The following is an 18,754-nucleotide window of genomic DNA, read 5'->3' as shown; positions in this document are numbered from 1 at the left end:
CCTAAGACCATCCTGCATATCAGATACTTACATTACAATTCATAACAGTAGCAACATTACAGTTATGAAGTAGCAACGAAAATAATTTTATGGTTGGGTCACAACATGAGGAACTGTATTTAAAGGGCCAGAAGGTTGAGAACCACTGGCCTAGAGGAAGAAAAAAAAAAAAGCAATACATGATTTGACTGAGGAAGTGAAAGCAGATAGTATGCCTGGAACCCAGAATCAGAGAGGGGAAAGGCTCCTATAGGTGATGCTGAGTTCAGACTTTATGCTGAAGATATTGTAGGAGTCCAGGCTTCCTGGAAGTGACTCAAATTCCAGCTTAAAATGCTCCAATGGGATCCCATTGTGCTTAGAAAAAATCCAAACTTTACCATGGCCTGGTCCTGTTTACCTCTGACCTCACTTATCTCTCTCTTTATCCTGACTAACTCCAGTTCCCATCAAACACCTCAGTCTTTGTCATCTCAGGTCCTTGCCCTTGTTGTTCCCTTTGCCTAAAAATGCTTTCCCTCTGATCTTCAAATGGCTGCTGGTGTTAACCATTCATATCTTGGCACAGATGTCAACCTGAGAGGCGTTCCCTGTTCTGTTTTTTTCTAAAGTAGCACCTCCAGATTTGCTCTAGAGAAGTGAGTGGGGTTGTGGATAAAGCAGGATTGGCTGTGAACTGATGGCTTTTGAAGCTGGGGTGAAGGATGCATGGACTGCATTGTCCTGTTCTATTTGTGTTTGAAGTTTTCCATAATAAGTTAAAATAAAATAGTACTCCACATCCCCTTCCTCTGCATTTTATCTTAATGGCAACCTGAAATTAAGTTCTTTTTTCCTTGTGAAAGCTTCATGAAGGTAAAACACGGAGCCACCTTTTCCACTTTTGGGGCCTTATGTTTCAGATTTGTGTTATGCTGTCTAGAACACCAAATGTTTGCCACTAGACCTTTGAGCAGCACCTGGCACACAAAGTAAGAGGTCAATATACTTATTAATCTAAAATTAGAATCACTCATTTAAATTGTAGAGAATGAAGGGCCTGGAATACCAGGGTAAGGAGCTTTGACTCGCTCTACAGGCGATAGGGAGACAGGGTTAGGTTTTGAGAAAGGCGGGATCAGGGTGAGACGTGACCAACTGAAAGCTGCCCTGGAGACTGATGTCTGGGGTGGGGCTGAGCCACAGGAAGGGTCCAGGTCACGGGGTGGGGATAGGGTAGCTCAGTAATTACCGAGGAGGTAAGACTGACTATTTGGCTAAATGACTGTCTAGGAAAAACCGAGTTTCCCCCTCCAGGAGGGTCAAGGTGCCATTGGTGAGACCTCCTTTTGGCCTGTATGGTTCACCAGCGGCTCCTCTCCCTCCCCCCTCCCAACAGGGTGCAGCTTCGGGCAGAAGGACAGACACACAACTACCACAAACGTGTTCTCTCCTCAGTTTAATGGTGGTTAGTGGGACTGCCACACCCCCTTCCCATTCCCCTCCCTGCCCCGTACAAAATGTTGTGTTGTGGTGTTTTTTGTTTTTGTTTTTAACAAGAAAAAGGGGGCAAAAGCCAGGAATGGGGGAGGAGGGCATAATCTGATATTTTCATACAGATTTTTTATTTTTTTAATATATTATATATAAAACCATAGAGACCAACACCCTCCCTAAACTCCTTTCCCCGTCCCTGGAGGGGGGGAGGGGCCTGGAGGAGAGCTGGGGAAGGCCCCCCCCAGGAGTGGGTGGACAGAGAGACAAATATAGATAGGACAGATGTGGGGGGAGAAGGTAGAGGGAAGTTGGAACCTGGGGAAGGGGGATTGGAGAAAAGGGCTGGGGCTGTCTCCCTCACCTCCTCCATCAAAGTTATGACACAAAGACACAGAATCCCTGTTTCCACACCCTCCCCCCCACCCTTACCCCCACCGTGCAAACATGGCTTTGCAAAGAGGTGCCCAGAGCTCTATGGAGCTCCTACAATGGCTGGCATGAGGTCTTGGACCCCCAAAGAAATCTGCGTTTCCCTTCCCTGCCCACCCCACCCTTCCCAGAATCTGATCCCCTCCCCACATGACCTGGTTCTGCAGCTTAGGGGCCCTGGCCTTCCCCCTGTTATCTTCCCCCAACCCAATCCCTACCGCCCTCCCTGGACTTGGGGGATCTGGACCTTTGGCCCCTACCCCCTGGGGGACCCCAGACCTCTGGGACCTTGCTTCTGGCCCTCAAAGAGACCTAGGCATATGACACCCCCATCCCTGCCCAAACATCTGAGGTGTTAGTGGTGGGGAGAGATGCCCACCATCCCAGACTCTGGTAAATGTCTTTGCAGCTGGCAGTGGGGTGGACCCTCGCCCAGGCCCAGGCCTGGGGTAGAGACGGGGTCAGATGAAGAATTCTTCTTTCCTCTTGTGTCCGTCACTGCCATTGAGGAAGGCTTCTCTCGCTTCTCCCTGCTCATCCAAACCACTGGCCTCGTGGGTCAGATAGGAGCCTGAGGGGTGACCCAGGAGTTGGACAGAAATAAACGGGAAGAAGGAGACAGACAAGACAGATATCAGACAAGGAAGAGGGAGAAAAGGAACACAGGGACCAGAGGGAATCAGGACCAGGGAATAGCAAAATGGGCAGAGAAAGAGGTGAAGCAGAATTAGGTAGATACCAAAAGTGCATGGAAAGATCAACCCTTATCTGTTCTCTTGGTGATATCCCCTTGCTCTGTTCCCAAACGAATCCAGCAATTAGGAAGGTAAATTGTTTAATTTAAACCCACGGATTTAATTCCGCTTCAACGTTTCACCCCTTTTATTCATGGGCAAAACACCTGCCCCTTTGGGAATATTGGCCTCAGAACCCACAGGGTTTGAATCCTGGTTCTAGGCTCTGCCCTCTCTCAAATTCAGTCTCTACGCTCCGCCCCCTTACCAATCCCGCAACCAACTGCAACCCTCGCTGAATTCAGACCTCCCTCCCTGCCTACCACTCACCCTTTTGCCGTACGGAGCACCAGACCATGCCCACCAGCACACATATGATCAGAAACACCAGTAGCGCCAGGATGCCACCCACAATGGCGTAGGGCACGGACGTCTGAGCCTCTACCACCGCACCGGGGTCTGCCAGAGGAACAGGGCGCAGGACCAGGTCATCGGAGGACGGTCCCAGCTGGGCCCATCGCTGCCAACCTGTTAAATTATTCCACCCACTCCCTCTAACCGCTCCCCTTAACGTGCCATGCCCCTCAAATTGCTGCCACCTGCTGGGCCTTTCTCATGGCTTCCCGCTTTCCTGATGTTCCACCACCTCCAGGAATGCATGCTGGATTATACACCGCCCCACTGGGTCCTGAGTCATTTTGCTAATACCTGCTCTGCCTCCTTTCTTCACCCCACACCCAGAGATCAGAAACAACACATCCCTTTTCTTGGGACTATGCTTCTTCCCCCATAGAACCTCGGGTCCAAGTCCCTTACCATATCTTGTCCAAAATGCTTCTGATATCTACAGTGCTATCTAGGGCCCAAACATTTCCAAAATTCCTGCTGTACCATCATAAGAGTTTAACACGTAGCATTTTTTGCTAGGGGCTTCCCAACCGCTTTATTTACTTTTTTTTGGGGGGGGGGGGGGGTTTCATCCTCCCCTATAATATTTTTTCATTGATCTTTTAGAGAGAGTGGGAGAGAGAGGGAAAGACAGAGAAACATCATCTATTGGTTGCCTCCTGCACCTGCCTTGACCAGGGTAAGGGCGGGGGAGGAGCCTGCAACCAAAGTATGTGCCCTTGGCGGGAATTGAACCCAGGACCCTTTGGTGCGCAGGCTGATGCTCTATCCACTGAGCCAAACCGGCTAGGGTCCTTCCAACCACTTTATATATTTAGCTCATATAATCTTCATAAACCCTGACATAGGTGCTATTGTTCATTTCCACTTTACCCATGAGGAAACGAAGGAGCAGACTATGTCACCGGCAGTAGGATGTTGCAGTGCCCAAACTGAACCCAGATGGACAGTATGGCCTCAGAACTATAAGAACTTTGTGGACTGTTGGACCTCTGGAATCACTTTGCACAGGCCCCGCCCACCCAGGACGAGGCAGGGACCCCGGGAGGCCACGCCCCTGCCCTGAGCCCCGCCCCCAGGCCCCAGCAGCCTCCACTCACCGTAGACCACGAGCACATAGAGCGCCCTCGCGTGGCCATGCTTGTTCGACGCCTCGCAAGTGTAGGTGCCATTATCTGCTGATACCAGGCCAGGCAGCGTAAGCGTCTCCCCGAACGCCTCGGCCCGCTCCGGCAAAGACTCATTCCCGCGGCTCCAGCGGATCTGATTTGGCCTGGACGAGGGTAAAGGACAGTGAGAGTAAGGGACGCAGGCGCCAGCATCCAATCCTGACTTCTCAGCAATCTAGACACAGAGCATCGAGGAATTAGAGGGTCCCTACTCAGGCGTCTCGGGCCCCAGAGCTCACCTGGGGTTCCCCGTGACGGCACACGTCAGCACCAGCGTGTCTCCCTCCCTCACCACAGCCTGCGAGGCATGGATCCGGGCCGTGGGGGAGTCTGCAGGCGGAAGTGAGATGGGAGAGTGGCTGTCAGGGCCACCACGCGGGGTTGGAGCCCTCCCGGGGTCCAGCGGCTGGCGTGGGGACCGCCCCGCCCGCCGGCTCCCTGCCCCCGGGCACTTACACTGCACGTCCAGCACGTACTGCGTCTGCTTGATGTGCCCCGAGGGCAGCGCCTGGTTCTGCGCCTCGCAGATGACGATATCGCCGTCGTCCTTGCGGTCCACGCGGAACCTCACTGTGCTCGCCACGCTCCATACCTTGCCATTTTCCCTGCTGCTGCTCACACCTGCCGGACCCCACAGGACTTCTGCAGTCCAGGATTCCGGCTCCGCCCCCAAGGGCCCCCAGCCAATCCGAAAGCAGGCTATCTGCTAAGCCACGCCCCTAAGCCACAGGCCTCGCCTCGAGTCTTCCAAACGACGACCCTCCCCGAATCAAGCCCACAATCCCACGTTCCTCTTCCCAAAGCTCTTCCCTCTTCCATTCCACCTCCTCTCATCTATCACTTTTTAAAAAATATATTTTATTGATTTTTTACAGAGAGGGAAGGAGAGGGATAGAGAGTTCGAAACATCAATGAGAGAGAAACATCGATCAGCTGCCTCCTGCACACCCCCTACTGGGGATGTGCCCGCAACCAAGGTACATGCCCTTGACCGGAATTGAAACTGGGACCCTTCAGTCCGCAGGCTGGCGCTCTATCCACTGAGCCAAACCAGCTAGGGCTCATCTATCACTTTATTCAATAGCTGCATATTGCGTGTGTGGCCCATGTCGGAACCAGTGGGCTCTCCTCCAAGCTCCGCCCTGACAAACCCGCTTTTCACAAGCCCCGCCCCACAAACCCGCCTTTCATAAGCCCCGCCTCCTCCAAGCCCCGCCCCTCGCTGGCACCTCCCCTACCCCTCGAACCCCTTTCGGTAATACCTTTCAGCTCTTTGCGGTCGCGGTACCAGCGCAGAACGGCAACCGGGCGGGACCGCGGGACCAGGCAGCTGAGCTCCACCTCGCCGCCCTCCACCGCCTGCTCCCGGACTTCCACCACGGGATTCTCCGGGGCCACTGTCGCAGGGAGAAGTGGGTACGGGGGGGAGGTCAGGGGAGGCAGCCAGGTGGGTTCAAAGTGACCAGGCAGCGGGATTTCAGGCAACAAGGGTCAAACCTAGAGCCCAGAGGTCAGGCAGGCCAGCCATGTGGCCTGGGCCCAGGTGTCCAGGAGGTTGAGAACAGCCCGGGTAGGGCCGCAGGATAAGGGAAAGGCAGAGGAGAAGGGAGGAGGGATGGGCTGCAGGAGGGCGAGGTGGTTACCCAGTACGGTGAGCGTGGCAATCTGGTGGTGGGTGTCCTCCGTGTAGAGCTGGCAGAAGTAGCCTCCCTCGTCTTCCAGGCGGGCGTCTGAGAGCCGGATCCGCACCCTGCGAGGGGAGAACTCCTCAAGCTGGAAACGCTCATCCTTCAGGGCTAGAGTGAGTGAACCAGGAGTGAACTCGGGGAATCCTGGCCTCAGGAGTTGGACCCTTCCTCCAGGAGCTTAGCGGCCAGCCCTCTGCCTCTTTTCTCCAGCCATACCTCTGTACCTAAGGTGCCCACCTAGTTACCCCCTGGGGAACCAGAATGATTCCGGACCTCCCACCCACAGGAGTAGGGTTCAATCCCCCAGCTCCATGCTACGGGAGGACCCAGGAGCCCGAGCCCCCAGCCCCTTCCTCCCTCAGAACCAGGAGTCCAGAGTCTCAGCTCTGTCCGCTTTCCGGTCACAGGAATCAGCTCCCAGCCCTCCTCCTTCCAGACTCAGGATTGGGGACCCCAGCACTCACCGCGGGTGCCATTGAAGAAGAGGGTCTGCCGGGCTGGGTTCTGAATGACAACGATGGACCCGTCGTACTGGTGCAGACGGCAGGTTATCTCGGCCACCCCGCCCTCGGCCACGGTCACATTCTCCGTCTGTACTTCTTGTCCCGCCCCTGGACAGGAGAGGAGACTCACTGAGGGCTGCAATTCTCTCTCCATCTGTTCCTCTCCCATCCACACCTCCAATCCCTCTCCTTCCCCTCACATTCAGTTTATCGCATCCAACATTTCCTGCAGGCTGGAGTCCAAGAGATGGACTCTAGGGGGCGCTGCCCAGGGCACACTGGGAGCCCAGAGGGCAGAGAGACCAAGACGCTGAGGGACTCTTCCCCAAAGTGGCCGGAGACGACCTCTGAAAATGGTTTGCTTATCACCTGACTCAGAAAAACCTCACAAAATCCTGCCATTCAAGAGGTTCAAATCTTTGTGTTCACTTTAAGAACACCCGTGAAACTGCCCAGGTCATCAGGGGTATGCACATTCAAAAAGCCACCAAGTAGCCTTGGTTGGTGTGGGTCAGTGGTTAGAGCAGCAGCCTGTGAATGGAAGGGTCGTGGGTTTGATTCCTGATCAAGGGCATGTACCAGGGTTGCAGGCTCGATCCCTGTCCGGGTTGGGGTGCGTTCAGGAGGCAACCAATTGATGTATTTCTCACATCAATGTTTGTCTCTCTTTCCCCCTCACTCCCTTCCCCTCTCTCTCTCAAAAAAAAATCAATGGGAAAAATATCCTCAGGTGAGGATTAAAAAAAAAAAGCCACCAATACCTACAGAAGCAATGTGTGCCATTCCATCCTTACAATGGTGGGATTGGTAGGTGTGCCCAGGCTAAAGAGTGGGGCTGGACTCAGGGTCGGTAGCACTAAAAGAGTGCTGAATTTTAAAAAAATATTTTTATTGATTTCAGATTAGAAGGGAGAGGGGGAGAGAGAGAGAGAGAGAGAGAGAGAGGAACATCAATGATGAGAGAGAATAATTGAATTGTTGCCTCCTGCTCGCCCCGCACTGGAGATCGAGCCCACAACCCAGGCATATGCCCTGACTGGGAATCAAAACTCGACCTCCTGGTTCATAGGTCGATGCTCAACCACTGAGCCACACTGGCCGGACAAGAGTCCTGATTTTTTGCTGTGCATGCTTGAAAATGCAGAGAACGCTGAACGTAAGGGTTTAGATGTAGATTCTCTGGTCATTGAGCACATCCAGGTGAAAAGCTTCCAAGAAGCAGTGCCGGACATGCAGAGCTCATGGACGGATTAACCTGGAGATGGCTCTACTGATGAAGAGCAGATAGTCCTAAACCAGAAGAGGAAGTTGCATGAAGAAAAAGAGATTCGAGAATAAACAAAAACGTATGGCCTGGGAGTAAAATCAGCATAAAATAAATACTAATAAAAATTTTAAAAAACCCTGGCTGGTGTGGCTCAGTTGGTTGGGCGTTTTCCCATGTACCAAAAGGTTGCCAGTTCGGTGCCCAATCAGGGCACATGCCCGGGTTTAGGGCTCGATCCCTGGTAAGGGATGTGCAGCAGGCAGCCGATCGATGTTTCTCTCTCACATCAATGTTTCTCTCCCTCCCTCTTTCTTCCACTCTTTAAAAAAATCAATAAAAACAATTTTTAAAATTGTTTTAAAAAGACTGCCTAGGGCGATGGGGGATTAGAGAAGGTTCTGGAAGAAAGCTCTATTGGATCCAGATCTCGAGTAAACAGGAGCTGACCAGGTGTGGGAGACTGCTAGGCGTTCACTGAACCCCATCTTCCACACCTGGGCTCATGTTGTAGCTTGTCAGCAGGGATGGCCACAATCTCTTCCCTTCTCTGTACATGCCCTTTGTAAGGTGGCTTTCTGCTCCACCCATTGAGGCACTCAGACCCTGGGAATCTGGGCACGCCTTGTGACTTGCTCTGACCAACAGAATTTGCTAGAAGTGATATTATATGAGTTCTGGAACCTAGGCTTCAAAAGACCTTGCAGCTTCTGCTCATGCCCTCTTGCTGCCCTGAGACAGTTGAGTGAAGATGCCCAGACTGGTTTCCTTGAAGATGAGAGAAGCCCAGCCAATAGCCAGCAGCAACCGCCCCACCTGCCATGTGAGTGAGGCCATCCTGAGCCATCCAGCCCCAGTGAGACCCCAGGTGACTGCAGCCATATGAGTGACCCCAACTGTGACCAAGAGAAGAATTGCCCAATTGATCCAGTCCAAATTGCTGATCCTAGAGTTGTGAGCAAATAGCATGGTGGTTTAAAGCCACTAGGTTTTATTTTTATTTTTTAAAATATATTTTTATTGATTTCAGAGAGGAAAGGAGAGGGAGAGAGATAGATAGACACACCAATGATGAGAGAGAATGATCACCAATGATCACTGATCAGCTGCCTCCTGCACGCCACCTACTGGGAATCATGCCCACAACCCAGGCATATGCCCTGACTGGGAATCGAACCATGACCTCCTAGTTCATAAGTTGACACTCTCTTAATGGCTGAATGGAGAGAACTCCAGGGAGCCTAGAGGAGGACAGGATCACAGGCTGGAAGCCTGGGGCCCTGACTCACTGCCCCCTGCGACTTGTCAGCACAGAACTGTAACATGAGCGAGGAATACACTTTTTTTTGGCAAAGCCACTGAGATTTCAGGCCTATTTGTTACAGAAGTTAACCTACTCTGATTAACACAGCAGAGGAACAAGGTAGGTGATTAGTAAGGGGGTGTTTCCAGCAGAGAAAACAGCCTGGAAGAAAGCTCAAAGCTGAGATTAATCATCATCAGCATCACCATCATCATTGTCACTGTCATCTTCAAACTAACAATCACAATAGCTATTGTTTATTAGGCACTTGCCGTGCTAAGGACATTACCTGTATAATTTCCATTTAATCATCACAATATCTGAAGAAGGTAGGCACCCGTTTTCAATCACGTTTTCTCCCAATTCCCATTTTACAGATGAGAAAATTAGTCCAGAGAGAGAAAATGACTTGCTTAAGGTCATAGCCCAAGAGTGGCAGACCCAGGACCTGCATCCACGATCTCCCTGATTCTGTATCCTAGACCGACACCCACTGCCGGCTGTCTGGGTGCATGTCCAGCTTTGGTGAGGGATTGTGGGGTGTGCTGGTGGGGGGCCTCAAATGCCACCCTAGGAGATTAGCTTTTATCCTGAAGGCCAGTGTAGGTTTTGAAGCAGGAAAGAAGCATGATCACATCTGGTTATATACCTTTAAATGTTGGATAACTATCGCTTCATGTCTCTTATAGTCTGTCTCATTCATTCATTTGACTATTTCCTAGGCAGTGGGTAGGTTTCCCAGGGCTGCATGCCCAGAGATGAGTCAGAAAAGGTCCCTGTCCTGGAGGGCCATTCAAGATTTATGTGGAGGGAGACACAAATCACTGTAATATCCCATCTAACGTGTTATATTCCCTGTAAAAAGGATAGGTAACCTCATTTGGGGGCTGAGGGGTGGAAAAGATTAATTCCAGGGGGTGAAGGCGGAGAGAGTTAGCTTTCTACCCCGACATCATGCTTCCCTTTCTCCTTAGCAAAGGAGCCCTGATGGTATTTTATGGCTGCCCTATGTCTAGCAGAAAGATACATTTCCCAGGCTTTCTTGCAGCTAAGTGAGTCCATGTGAAAGTTCTGTCCAATTGGATGTAAGGGAAAGTGTCATGTGGTAATTTGGGGAGGATTTCCTAAAATGGGGGACAAGACCCTTGTCCACCAGGTCACCTTTGAGCTGCTTGGAACTAAGATGCTGATGCCTGGAGTCCTGGCAGCCATGTTGGCCCGTGAGGACAAGGGCAGTAGGGATGGTGCAACCAGGAGCTGAAAGGTACCTGGGCCTCCGGTGATGATGTACAGCTGCCGTAAAAGCCCTGGATGCCTATTTCGGGACTTTTTTTTAATGTTTAGTATAAACTTTTTGTGTTTTTAAGCCACTAAGAGCGGTTTATCTAGTACCTCCTGGAATATCAAGCTTCACACGCCCAATCCAAATGTTTTCCTCTTCACGTTTTCTCAATCTCAGTAAATGTCACCACCATCTACCTGGCTGCTCAGGCCCCAAACCTAAAATAATGCAAGTTCTTACCCTTTCCCTCACCTCTAACATCTTTTCCATCAGCAATATCTATCCATTCTACTTCCAAAACATATCCCATATCCATTCACCTTTGTCTACCTCTTCTACCATAACCCGAGCCCAGGGGTGGGGAACCATTTTTTTTGCCAAGGCCATTTGCATATTTATAACGTCATCCATGGGCTACACAAAATTATCAACTTAAAAATTAGCCTGCTATATTCGGTCAAACATTTAATTAACTCACCCCTAATGCGTTGGCAGGGCCAGAACAAATGATTTCATGGGCCTTATATGGCCCGTGGGCTGGATGTTCCCCATCCCTGCCCTAGTCCAATGACACTATCTCTTACTTGAACCATTTTTTCCCCCCAAGATATTTTATGGCTTTTTAGAAAGAGAGGAAGGGAGAGGGAAAGAGGGAGAAACATTGATGTGAGAACGAAACACTGATCAGCGGCTGGCTGCCTTCTGCATGGCCCCCATAGGGGATCGAGCCTGCAACCTGGGCATATGCCCTGACCAGGAATCGAACCAGCAACTTTTTGGTGCATGGGACAATGCCCAAACGAGCCTTACTGGCCAGGGCTCTTACTTCAACCTTTAAGAACTACGCGTGGGCCTCCTTGTGTCCATCCATGCCTGCCTCCCACCAGGCTGTTCTCCACACAGCAGCTAGAATAGATGGATTTTCCAAAAAAGTAAAACAGATCAAGTCACCTCTCTGCTTACAACCCTTCATTAGCTGTCCATTACCCTTAGCATAAAATCTAGACTCCTTCCCTGGGCCTTCAAGGTGCTCTGCGGCCTGGCCCCTCTCTGGCTACAGTTCCAATCACCCTCACTTCGCTCCAGCTCCCTGGCCTTGAAGGCCCGCTGAGGTTGTCACCACCCAGGGCTTTTTCACCTGCTCCTCCCTTTGCCTGGAATGTTCCTTCCCCTTGACCATCCCAGGACTGCCTCCCGTTCTCATTCGGGTCTCTGGTCACATGGACACCTCTTCAGAGTGACTTTCTCTCCCCATCCCTTCGCCTCCAGAACACTTCCTATTTCATCGACACTGTTTTATTTCCTGTGTGGAAATTTCACTGAAATTCTTTTATTAATTTGCTCATGTATGTATTGTCCCCCAGCACTAGATATATTCTCCATGAAGCAGGGATATAAACCATGGGGTTTACTGCTCTGCCCTTAGTGCCTAGAAGTGTGCCCGACACTGGATAAATGTTTGGAGATTGATGAATGAATGGCACGTGTCCGGCAGGATCCCATTTCAGCCTCACCACAACTTTGTGACATCACTGTTCTCATCTTAAACACCTGGGTGACCATCTGTGTGACCCTGGGCAGTGGCTCAACCTTTCTGAGCCTCAGGTGCCCCGCCTGTAAAATGGGGATAAAGCCAGTGCCTTGAGCTCAGGGAGCTCTCTGCAAAACTGCTATTATGACAACCTCCAGAAGCTTGCCCGTGCACAGGAAAGCGGGCTGCCTGCTTACTCTGGCACTTAAAAAAAACATTTTGAAGCCTAGCCATGGATCCTGCACCTCAGGGCTAGCCCAGTGCTAGCCCCCCATTTTACAGACGTGGAGAATGAGGCTCAGGGGTCCCCGGCAACTGGGTGGCAGACACTCAATACCTCCGGAGAGCCAGCAGGATGCCCCCCAAATTTATCTCCTGCTCTCTGCTTGAGGGTGCACATGGGGTGAGGGTGGGGTTTTTTGTCTTATTCCCTCCCCCTCCCGAAGACTCAGTAACCAACAGTGTTTGTGCCTGGAATATCAATGTCCCAGGAGCTTTTGTTTCGGGGTTGGGGGGTGGCGAGGCGGGACTTTCTGGGCAGAGAGGGGTTGAGCTTTGGGGACGAGGGCGCTGGCCCTTTAACTGTGTTGACAGCCTGGAGTCGTCATGGGGATGGTGCCTGGAAAAGAGATGGGAGGGTTTGGGAAAGAGCGGCTGAGCAGGTGACATGCAGAGACCCAGAATCCAGCACTCTGCTCCCTCAGACCCAGGAAACCAGCCCCAGCCACCTCCTCCTCTCCCAGGCTCCTCCAGGCTCCTAGCACCCTCTTCCATCAGGACCAGGAAGGAGTCCGAAATCTCAGCATCCTCCTCCCTCAATCCCAGAAGTCCCCAGCCCCCAGCCTCTCCCCTCTCAAACCCCGGACCCTGGGCCTTCAGCCCCCTCCTCCTGCAGGACCAGGAGCCAGGGGTCCAGAGTACACAGCTGGTGGATGTTTCCACGGAAACTAAGTGGGGTGGGGGAGCACTTCCTGGGTCCTGAGTCAGCGAATACCCAAGGGAGTCTCAAGGTCACGGTTCCAGGAAGGTCACAGCCACCCCTCCGTATCCGCTCCCCAGGAGGTGTGTGGCATCATGCCTCCTTCTCCCACTTCCTCCCCTAGGGAGGTGGTACATCCCTGCGTCCTGATGGAACACCCCCTCAGCCCCCCATCAATGGCGGAGTCCGAACATCCTTGCACAAAGCATCAATTCTTCCTCAGCTCAGCCTTGTGAAGGCGCCTGTATTCGCAGGACCCAGGCATCAGGGTCCCAGCCCCTCCTCCTCCAAGACCTAGGAGTATGGACCCCCAGCCCCCTTCTTTCTTGGAACCCTCCTCCCTCAGACTGGAGCCCAGCCCCCAGCCCCTTCCTCTCTCAGACCCAGGAGTCTAGGTTCCCAGTCCCTCCTCCCTCAGACCCAGGAGTCCAGGCCCCCAGCCCTCCTCCCTCAGACCCAGGAGTCCAGGCCCCCAGTCCTTCCTTCCACAGACCCAGGAGTCCAGGCCCCCAGCCCTTCCTCCCTCAGACCCAGGAGTCCAGGCCCCCAGCCCTCCTCCCTCAGACCCAGGAGTCCAGGCCCCCAGCCCTTCCTCCCTCAGACCCAGGAGTCCAGGCCCCCAGCCCTCCTCCCTCAGACCCAGGAGTCCAGGCCCCCAGCCCTCCTCCCTCAGACCCAGGGGTCCAGGCCCCCAGCCCACTCCTCTCTTGGAAACTTTTGACTCTAGGTCCACAGTTCTCAACTCCCAGAGCCACAGTCCTGCCTTCCCCCAGCCCTCTATCCCCCTCTTATCTGGAAACCAAGCATCAGGTGGGGGCCTAGGGGTGAGTCAGCAGCCTCACACACAAAGTCCCCCCTGTGGCCCCCACATTTCTGAAATATTCAGAACTCCCTGGATTCCAGGCCTCAGGCCCAGGGGGTGGGGGAATCCTCTGGAGTTTCCCCGATGTGTGTGTGTGGGGGGGAGGTCAGCGGAGGAATTCCTGCTCCGGGAAGGGTGCAAGCCTGCACTGAGCGCTCACTGTCCTATCCTCCACCCCCAGTGGCCACTATTCACCCCCCTCCTAGGAGTGCCCAGGCTCTGCCGCTGCCCTCATGCCCTCCTGGGTGCCTGCGGAGGAGCCTTGGTGCCCGGTTCCCAGAAGACCGAGGGGCCTGGGGTCTGCACAGGCAGAAACCAGTGGGTGCTTGGGTCCTGGTGCCACAAGCCATTGGGTGCTGGCGAGTCTGACTGTCTCCAAGTCTCCCCGCCCCACCCAGAGAGAGAAAGCTGTCTTTGTGTTCCCCAAGATGGGGACAGGCCAGGCTCGCACGACATTAACCCACCCCGGCCCCAGCCCCGCTGTGTCTAAGGTCTTGGAATCCTTTGCCGAATCTGACCTCAGCTATAGGGACTCAGGCATCCAGCTCATGGGTGGGTGGGGGTCAGCGACAGAAACTTCCCAAGACCTGGACCCGGGGCTGACTCACATTGGGGGAAGCCCCCCTGTCCTCAGAGTAGCTGGTCAGAACTTTAGAAGGGAAAAGTGAGTCACTGAGGAGGGAAACACTATTTGGGATCAACAAGCTCCCCCTCCGCACAGCCCCCCAACTCTAACAGCCTCTGTGTCTTTTCTTTGTATCTGGACATCTGTTTCCTTCGCGCTTTCTGTTCCAGTTTCTGGCCTGTGCGCATCTCTGGGCAGGCAACCCACCCCTTCTCACTTCCCACCCTGGACCCTTCTTTCTTTTGGCATCAATCTCACCATCTTCTGCTATTCGTGGCAGATGAGTGAGCCAGGAAAGAGAGAACTCGTCTTTGAAAGGACACAAATGGACGCCATCTCCCATCCCCACTGCTGCCGGCTGGGCAAGGTGAGAGAGGAAGGAGGGTGACTAAGAGGGACATGTAGGCACCCTTCACACACCCTGAAACCTAGTGGCCAAAGCCATTCAGAAACATCCAGTGAGAAGGAGAGCAGGCAGGGCCCTCTGAGATCCTGCACTCCAGCGCCCTAACCCCATGCTTTACAGAAGGGGAAAGCGAGGCTCCGAGAGGGATGGGGGATGATACAAAATTACCCCAGAGAGGCCCAGTTCCTCGGCTCCCAGTCCAGAGTGCTTCCCATGACACCATTCTCTCCTGACTTGTTAAGCCCCAGGATTTAGAGAAAGTTTACATAAGGGATTAGAGTACCAGGATGCGGCGATTTTAAACGAGGGAAGAACCAGTAAAGCGACCTCCCGGAAGTGCTGGATGAGAGATTCGTGCACTGAGTAGGTGGCCGTCTTGGGCCATCTTCTGACGCTAGGACTCCAAAGTCCCACAGTTCTCAGCTGTCAAGATTCTAGATGTCAGAGATGCCAAGATCCAGGAGGCCAAGATTTCGGAATGTTAAAGATGTCGAGAGGCCAGAATGCCAATGCCATCGAGGTTCTAGACTTTTAAAGGTGTCGAGATTTTAAAGATTCTGCGATTCTAGAATCCTAACGGTGTCCATGGTACAAAATACCCTCGGGTTTTTTTGTTTACTGCACTAATTGGCTCTAGGATTCTATGAGGCTGGATTTCAAGGGCCTAAAAAAATGACGAAAGAAAAATAAAACTGGAAGGAAATGTAGCTAAGGTACCAGAGCACTCGTCTGGGAAATTGCAGCGTGTCTGTTGCAAAGAAAGGAGGTAAGGATACATACACATCCTGAAGTGACAGCAGAGACTAGAGAAGAAAGCAAGGTGGGTGGTGAAAGGCCAGCTTTGCCCCTCACCTAGTCTGGGGTTCAAGCTGGAATTCCTTCCCTTTCAGATCACTGAGTTCAACATCCAGACTTTACAGAGAGTGAAACTGGGCCCTGGGGAGAGGAAGGTTCTTGCCATCAGCTGCTGTGGCCAATGGCAGGCGTCAGGATTGACACCCCGGCCCCTCGCCCTGTACCATCTGGTTACACCTCCTCTCTCAAAATCTCACAGAACCTCCCGCCCTCCCACTTCTGCCCAGTCACCTCCCAGTCCTCAAGATCAGCGCTACCCACCAGGGAGGCCGTGGCCTGTGACAAGTTCGAGGCACACAGTGTGAAGGGTGTGTGGGTGACATTTCCTGACCTTGTCCCCAGTCTCAGGGTCACGCTGTCTTGGAGGTCTCCAGCTTCTCTCCGCGTGTGGAAGCTATGTGGATGGCTCTGGAGGGGAGCAGCTGGGTGTGTGACCGGGTGGGGAGGGGCAGCATTTGGGAGGAATTTGCTGAATCCACGTGTGTGCCCACATGCCGAGCTCACCACACAATTCCCCCCCTCCTCTTCCCCCCACATTTCTCCAGGGCCTGACTCAGTTCCCCCCAGGGGCACATAGTGATAGGGAGGTGGAGGGATGGAGGATGGGGATGGGGATCCCAGGATGGAGGTTGTAAGGGTAGCGAGGGGAGGCGACAGAGAGACAGTGGGACAGAGAGGGGGACAGAGGAGGAATGAGAGCTAGGTGACAGAGGGGCTGGAGAAACAGAAATGACAGAAAGACAGGGGACAGAGAAACGAGGGGATGGGACAGATGGGGGACAGAGAAACAAGGGTGACAACAAGACAGGGGCAGAGAGGGAGAGCAGAAACAGAGGGACAGAGAAGGGGGGCTAGAGAGGACGACGGGGGGACAGAGTGACCCACTAAAAAGGAACCGAGACCGAGGGACAGAGGTGGGGGACAAAGAGGATAGAGAGGTGGGGAGAGGGAGGCAAGGAGAAAGGGGGGGCAGTCAGAGAGAGGGGCAGGACTTCGGGACTGAGGGACAGGGGGCACAGGACAAGGGTAGAGGGACTAGGAGAGAGACTGAGGGACTCAGATACAGGCGGACAGAGGGACGCAGAGAGCGGGCAGAAGGACAGCGGGACCGGCCCGGAGAAGGCGGGCTGGGGCGGGAGGTGGGGGTGGGGGGTGGGGGGGGGTCTCGGTCCCTTTGTCCCCGCTGGGATCGGGGCCTGCGCGGGGCGGGGGAGCTGCGGCACGGCGGCCGGGGCCCGCGCCCCCTCCCCCGCTCGCGGCTCCCGCTCCCGACCCGCGCTGCGCTTTGTCCCGGGGAGGGGGCCCGGCCCCGCGCGCGCATTGTTCGGCCTCTGCGGCCCCGCGGCGGCCGGGCTGTCAACGCGCTGAGCTCCCCGCCCCGGCCCGGCCGGCCGGCCCCGGCCCCCGACCTACCTGGCCCCGCCGCGGCCGCCCACAGCAGCAGCAGCGGCCACTGGAAGCGCCGGGCCCGGCCCATGGTGCCGCCGCCGCCGCCGCCGCTCGCTCCCGGCCCGGCACCTGCACCGCCCGCGCCGCCCGCCCCGCCCCCGCCCCGCCCCCTACCCGCCCGGGGGCGGGGCTCCGGGGCCGGGGCGGGGCTCCGGGGCCGGGGCCAGTCCGGGAAGGACTGGGAGACCGGGACACACTGTGTGGGCGAGGACCCGCGGGGAGGTGGTGGGGGCGCGGCGCGCAGAGGTGGGCAGCCGGCGGGCGGGGCCGGGAGCGGGACAGGCCGGGCGGGGGCAGAGGTGGGGCGATCAGCGGAGAAGCGGGGGTGTGTCGGGGTGCAAGGGCAGGAGCGTGGTGTGCGGGCGAGTGTGCGTGTGAAAGGTGAGGGTGCGCAGGGTCGGAAGGCTGAGCGCAGGGGCGGGGCGGGCGCGGTGTCGGGTAGGGAGGCGGGGGCGGCCCCTGCGCGTGAAGGTTCGGGTGTGCGCGCGGGTGTGCAAAGGGGAGAGAGTGTGAGGCCGAGGGAGGGGGCGTGTGTCGTGGGAAAGTGAGAGTGGGAAGTGACCTGTGCACAGGTGAGTGAAGGACGGTGTCACGTGACAGCCGTGAGCTGCGCCGCCTGGGGAGGGACGGCTGCAGCCTCCTGTTTGGGCAGGTCCACGACCCCCCAGCGCTGGGCTGGGCTGGGCTGGGCTGGAGTCAAACCCCACGTTCCCTCCTGTCCTGACCCGGAAACCCCGTGTTTCCACATCATTCCCTGCCCGCAGGGGCCCCCTGAGAGTGAACCAGCTGGAAGGGAGCCTGAGTGCTGAGTCTCCCAGGGAGAGGCTCCTGTGGATGCCTCGCAGGCACCGCGTGCAGCTGCCCCACCCCATGTCCCTGCTCCTCCAGCCCGTTTCTCTGTGTCCCTGCCTATGCGCCCTTCCCTCTTCTCTTTCACCTTTGATGCTGACTCAGGCCTGCAGACTCGGGTCCCTTCTCCCTCCGGGGGAGTGGGTCTCCCTGAGCCCCACTTCTGTTGGGCCTTGTACACCCGGTGCAGGACGGTCTCCCTTAGGACGCAAGGAGAGTGAGAAACCAGGGGAGGCAGGAGACAGCAGCCTCTCCCAGGCCCTTTGACAATGAGGTCATTGAGATATGCCAACTGTGAGAATCCTTGCTTGTTATCGCCACCACTACCAAGATATTCTATATCCGGGCGCACCCCGGGCTTCAACTCCAGACATCCTTTCTGCCCTCAGGGCCCGGCTCCCGGCATCCTCTCTGTCCTCTGGGCCAGATCTCCCACCAACCTCTGTGTCCCCAGGACCACAGCTCGGAGGGACTCCCTTCCTTTTCCACCCTCAGCTTATCCTTCTGTTAGCTGGGGAAAGAGGTGGCCAGGCTGGGTCACCTCTAATCCTCCCAGGGCTGTGTGTTAGGAAAGGTGGGGAGAGGCGTCTAACCTGGATTTGGGTAGCCAGCAGCTAGGAGTTGTCTTTCCCCCAGGAACCAATAGGTCTTCTTGCCCATGGCTCTAACCAACGGCTCTTACTCCAGCTGCAGGGCATTCTGAGGTGTTGTGGTTCTCATCTCTCTTCTTTGGATCCCACACCATGAGTATGGTGGTCCTGTCCCCATCCCACTCCATGGTGCCTTATCTAGTAGGGCTTTCATGCAGGTGACAGTAAATCCAACCAACTGGCTTTCGGGAAAGAGAATCGTTTCACATATAAAAACAGCCTCGGGTGTGGCTGGCTGCAGCGTGGTCTGTCCATCTCTGTCCTGAGTATAAACATCTTACCTCAGGATGCA

The 18,754-nt window shown here is 54.8% G+C and overlaps 1 protein-coding gene across 1 annotated transcript; it reads right to left on the bottom strand.

The window, feature by feature from the left end:
- Nucleotides 1-1,423: 1,423 nt before the first annotated feature.
- CADM4 (cell adhesion molecule 4) lies at nt 1,424-17,029 on the bottom strand. Its single transcript, XM_070402032.1, has 9 exons — nt 16,928-17,029; nt 6,369-6,515; nt 5,860-6,012; nt 5,479-5,613; nt 4,673-4,837; nt 4,456-4,546; nt 4,148-4,320; nt 2,970-3,098; nt 1,424-2,476 (listed from the first exon to the last, which is right to left on the bottom strand). Exons 1-9 carry the CDS (start codon nt 16,989-16,991, stop codon nt 2,367-2,369), a joined length of 1,167 nt encoding a protein of 388 aa, XP_070258133.1. The 5' UTR covers nt 16,992-17,029; the 3' UTR covers nt 1,424-2,366.
- Nucleotides 17,030-18,754: the final 1,725 nt, after the last annotated feature.

This window comes from Myotis yumanensis, unplaced genomic scaffold, assembly GCF_028538775.1.
Source record: "Myotis yumanensis isolate MYYU_CA2020_CCGP unplaced genomic scaffold, mMyoYum1.0.hap1 SCAF_23, whole genome shotgun sequence".
In the NCBI taxonomy this organism is placed as follows: Eukaryota; Metazoa; Chordata; class Mammalia; order Chiroptera; family Vespertilionidae; genus Myotis; species Myotis yumanensis.
This window is presented reverse-complemented; position numbering and strand designations above follow the sequence as displayed.